At 42.0% G+C, this 5329-nt stretch overlaps 1 protein-coding gene across 1 annotated transcript; it reads right to left on the minus strand.

Moving 5' to 3' along the window:
* Nucleotides 1–2002: 2002 nt before the first annotated feature.
* On the minus strand, nt 2003–3885 carry LOC116547708 (serine protease inhibitor Kazal-type 2-like; the record flags this gene model as incomplete). Its single annotated transcript, XM_032273566.1, has 2 exons — nt 2003–2120; nt 3731–3885. Coding segments are annotated over 2 exons (201 nt in total), but the record flags the coding sequence as incomplete, so codon positions are not given.
* Between the last annotated feature and the right edge of the window lie 1444 nt (nt 3886–5329).

Genomic DNA, 5329 nt, shown 5'->3' on the forward strand with positions numbered 1-5329 from the left:
AATTTGCAGGTCCAGGCTCCTAGACTGGGCTGTTTTGTTTTTTGTTTTTTTGTTTTTTAGACGGAGTCTCACTCTGTCACCCAAGCTGGCAACCTCCACCTCCTGGATTCAAGTGATTATCCTGCCTCAGCCTCCCGACTAGCTGGGACTACAGGTGCGTGCCACCAGTCCCGGCTAATTTTTGTATTTCTAGTAGAGATGGGGTTTCACCATATTGGCCAGGCTGGTCTTGAATTCCTGACCTTGTGATCTGCCCACCTCAGCCTCCCAAAGTGCTGGGATTACAGGCATGAGCCACCATAGGAGGTCCAGGCTCAGCTTTAAATGTGTTCTCTCACCTTAAGCAAATGTGTTTGTCTTTGTGGGCCTGTTTTCTCCTCTCTAGGAGAGGTGCCTGAAGCAACAGTAGCACCTATTACCGTGGTTTCTATGTGCCAAACACTATGCTAAGCAGTTTCCTCACCATAGCTCCAGGAGCTAAGCATCAGCCCATTTTCAGATCTGAAAACAGAAACACAAGAATTGGAATCAAAATGAACTCATATTTAGCTCACCCCCAAAAACCATGTTCTTCCACTATACCACTCTCCCAGCGACCTCTTGCATCGTGTCTCACCATGTCCTGGTGCTGGAACGTACTTAAACCCAGGCCCTATGACTCAAAATTCTCTACCTGGAAAATGCTGTCATTCTGAATCCCTGGTCACTTATTGTTATAAAATGCTTATGCTGTATCAAACTCTAAACCAGGATGTCTCAATCTTAGCACTATTGAGGTTGGACTGGAAAATTCCTTGCTGTTGGGGGCTGCCTATGCAATGCAGGTTGTTTAGAAACATCCCTGGGTAGCACTCCGCACCTCAGCTGTTACACCAAAAATGCCTCCAGATGCACTGCCAAATGTCCCCTTGGGGAAAATCACCCTGGATTGAGAACCACTGATCTAAGAAAAGCCAAACTCCTGTGTGAACTCAGAATGGAAACTGTATTGAAAGGAAATTTTTAATCTAATAAATATTTGTACCTCCATTGATTCTTTACCAGTTTGGGTTAATGTTAGATCCAAGTATCTTACAGTTATTTGCCATGTGCAGCCAACACTATACCAATTACACATAAAATTATCCAAGAATTAGGGAAAGGAATTAGGTCTTACCCTCTCAACAACTCCACTTTTCACCCACTGAAATTTACCCATGCCTGAGAGGAACAGAGCCATGTGAGGCTGCTGAGTGACGAAGGTGTTAAGAATATGCCAACCCAAAATATGCTGCCCTGGCAATATTGACTGTTTTGTGTTAAAAACACTTGAAGAACAGCAGGTGCAAGAAGGTCATTATAACTTTCCTTCTGTTTCTTAAAAGCAGGAGATAAAATTCCCATGTGAAAGATATCCTCCCTATGCCAGAAGTAAAGTAACATTTTTATCATCAAGGACTGGGGAAAATTGGAAATTGAGGTCAAGGGAAATGTGTACAAATAAACTTTATCCTCCCAGCCATTTCTCCACCCAATTAACTCAGCCCAAGCCCATCTGCCATGCCACACTTTCATAATTCACTACTGTTTGTCTAATTCAGCATATCAGTGTTCAACTATGTGTCTTTGAGCGTTTCTTTTTGAAGACACCCATGCCAAGTGAAATTTGTATTAAATAAGTCTGTATGCTTCTGATCCTGTTGATCTGTCTTATGTTCATTTAATTCTCTGACCCAGCTGAAAAACTCTTAAAGGATAGAGGTAAAATTCTGCCTCCCCTGAAATGAGAACAGCATTTTCAACAGAGAACAGTAAGAACTGAATTCAATGCTGATTTTATTTCAACTGAATAAACCAATGCACAAATCATCTAGGCAGTAAGCTTAATTCTAGGAGCAAAAGCCAAGAAACGAAGATTCTTTCTTTCTTTAAATTATCTATCACTACACATAGCTGTCTTCCATATCTCCTCTTAGAAAATGTGGGTTAACAAACCTCGTGCAAAGAAACATAGGAAAAGAAAAAGAGGAAATGCGATTTATCTAGTGTGCCAATCAAGGTGGTAACTCCATCTTCTTTTCTGTAAACTGCTCCATTAGCAGGGTTCATTTTGGATGATTTTAATATCATGACCATCTTCCCTGCAAACTGAACAATCATAGAAACACAATCATTACCTATCATACTGAAACTGCCTCACTATTAATATTAAAAGGACCCATGTAATTATACATTATATTCCTTCAGGGCTACACTTAATCATTTTTTAAAGCTAAATCTAGGAAACGGGGTGAAAGTCCCCACTCAGCCATTTTTTCCCTAACCCTAAGGCACAGGACACTAACCCCAAAGAATCACTCAGAGGGCTGAACACGCCTGTAATCCCAGCACTTTGGGAAGCTGAGGTGGGCGAATCATTGGAGGTTAGGAGTTCAAGACCAGCCTGGCAAACATGGTGAATACCCATCTCTACTAAATATACAAAAATTAGGCCAGGTGTGGTGGTTCATGCCTGTAATCCCAGCGCTTTGGGAGGCCAAATCAAGTGGATCACCTGAGGTTAGGAGTGCAAGAGCAGCCTGACCAATATGGTGAAACCCCTTCTCTACTAAAAGTACAAAAATTAGCTGGGTATGATGGCTCTTGCCTGTAATCCCAGCCACTTGGGAGGCTGAGACAGGAAAATCTCTTGAACCCCAGAGGTGAAAGTTGCAGTGAGCTGAGATTGTGCCATTGCACTCCAGCCTGGATAATAAGAGCAAAATTCCAAATCAAAATATATATATATACAAAGATTATCCAGGTGTGATGGTACATGCCTATAATCCCAGCTGCTTGGGAGGCTGAGGCAGGAGAATTGCTTGAACCTGGGAGGAAGAGGTTGCAGTAAGCCAGGCCACAAGTGAGACTCAGTCTCAAAAAAAAAAAAAAAATCAGAGAAGACCGGCTGAAGCCACATAATGAATCCCTGCTCTATACAAAGCTGCATGCCTGAAGAAGCAGTCACAGTCACCTGGTCAGGTGTGCTACATGAAGCGTATCAAGTATAATACACTCATTACTTAGCATTCCACTAAGTAAAGTCAGTAAGTCCTATTTCCCGACTAGTAGCACAGGGTGTGCAGATCACCCACACATGCCCCTTGAATTAAAGATAAAACTTAATACTCCACAGAGTTTAACTATTCAATAGACTCTTAATTTTATGAAATTTCAAATTCATGGGCAATAAAATAATTTGATTACATCTCGTTCTTTAACTTGACTTGAAAAATGCACTGAGGATTTTGCATCTTTTTAACCAACACCCTGAAAACTGAGAACTACCATGTCACTTTTGATACTTATATCCAAGAAAACAGACACTACCTCCTAAGTAATCAAAATCCATCAAAAGAAACGAAGAGGCCGGGCACGGTGGCTCACGCCTGTAATCCCAACACTTTGGGAGGCCGACGCAGATGGATCACTTGAGGTCAGGAGTTTGAAACTAGCATGGCCAACATGGTGAAACCCCATATCTACTAAAAATACAAAATTAGCCGGGCATGGTGGTGCCTGTAATCCCAGCTACTTAGGAGGCTGAGACATGAGAATTGCTTGAACCCAGGAGGTGGAGGTTGCAGTGAGACAAGATTTTGCCACTGCACTCCACCCTGGGTGACAGAGTGAGACTATGTGTCAAAAAAACAAAGAAACAAACAAAAAAAAAGAAATGAAGGAAAATTTTACAGTTGTAAAATCACGTTACATGATTTTCATGCACAGAGTACATTCATTGGGATAAGTGGACGTGTCACTGCCACACACAGGGTTAAAGTCCCTGGGACATCCTGGTAATTTATACTGAGCACAGTTTGGATGGAAAAAAGAGACAGAGAAATTTGAGAATGACTTGAGATACAGTCATATACAATAGCTCAGAGGAGAATATGTTCCAGATCTCCCTAGATTTCCTAGGCAAATTCAATAAAAATATTTTTATTTTCCAGAAAAAAAAATTTTCTAATGCAAAAATCAGATACAATGTTGGTGTGATGGTTTAGTGCATACTATGTAAAAAGAGGACCTCGACTGGGCACAGTGGCTCACACCTGTAATCCCAACACTTTGGGAGGCTGAGGCAGGCAGATCACCTGAGCTCGGAAATTTGAGACCAGCCTGACCAACATGGAGAAACCCTACCTCTACTTAAAAATACAAACTTAGCCAGGCACGGTGGCGCATGCCTGCAATCCCAGCTACTCGGGGGGCTGAGGCAAGAGAATCACTTGAACCCAGGAGGTGGAGGCTGGGCAACAAGAGCAAAACTCTGTCTCAAAAAAAAAAAAAAAAAAAGGACCTCAGAGGCTTCAATCTCACTGATTTTTATTTTTTCGAGACAGTCTCACTCTGTCTCCCAGGCTGGAGTACAGTGGCATCATCTTTGCTCACTGCAACCACCACCTCCTAAGTTCAAGCAATTCTTCTGCCTCAGCTTCCCAAGTATCTGGGACTACAGGCACGAGCCACCACACCCAGCTAATTTTTGTATTTTTAGTAGAGATGGGGTTTTACCATATTGGCCAGGTTGGTCTGGAACTCCTGACCTTGTGATCTGCCCGCCTTGGCCTTCCAAAGTGCTGGTATTACAGGCGTGAGCCACCATACATGGCCAATCTGACTGATTTTTAAATGAAAGTCTGAGACATTTCACCATACATACTTTATTATCATCTAGCTTCATAATTTGCACTTCACTAAAATCTCCATGTGGATGTTCTATTAAATTCCACCTTAATCCCTTGGCTTAATGCCAAGACAAAATCAGGAATCTCATCTTCAGTCTGAATTTTTAAGACGCTGACATTTAACCAAAAACATTAAAGAAAGCAGGAGATTCACAATTGAAGCAAATTTGTGCCAAAGGAAAAATGTTCAAAACAGGTTCATCATCGACGGAGGCTCCAAATTTCATGCCACAAGATACTAGCTACAGGAAGAGAGTTCAATCCGGGCAGACATTTCCCCAAAACTTCCTCTCTCTGGAAGAGGGCCACTGCACATTTATTATTCCTTAATGTCATTTTAATTCTTATCTTATTTTATTTTATTGCATTTTAGGTTTTGGGGTACATGTGAAGAACATGCAAGATTCTTGCATAGGTACACACGTGGCAGTGTGATTTGCTGCCTTCCTCCCCATCACCTATATCTGACATTTCTCTATAGAAGGGCAGAGTGTGGTGGCTCCTGCCTGTAATCCCAGCACTTTGGGAGGCCAAGGCAGGTGGATCACCTGAGGTCAGAAGTTCGAGATCAGCCTGGCCAACATGGTGAAACCTCGTCTCTACTAAAAATACAAAAAATT

Source organism: Sapajus apella, unplaced genomic scaffold (genome assembly GCF_009761245.1).
Source record: "Sapajus apella isolate SASKATOON/1434 unplaced genomic scaffold, GSC_monkey_1.0 scaffold4247, whole genome shotgun sequence".
Taxonomy (NCBI): Eukaryota; Metazoa; Chordata; class Mammalia; order Primates; family Cebidae; genus Sapajus; species Sapajus apella.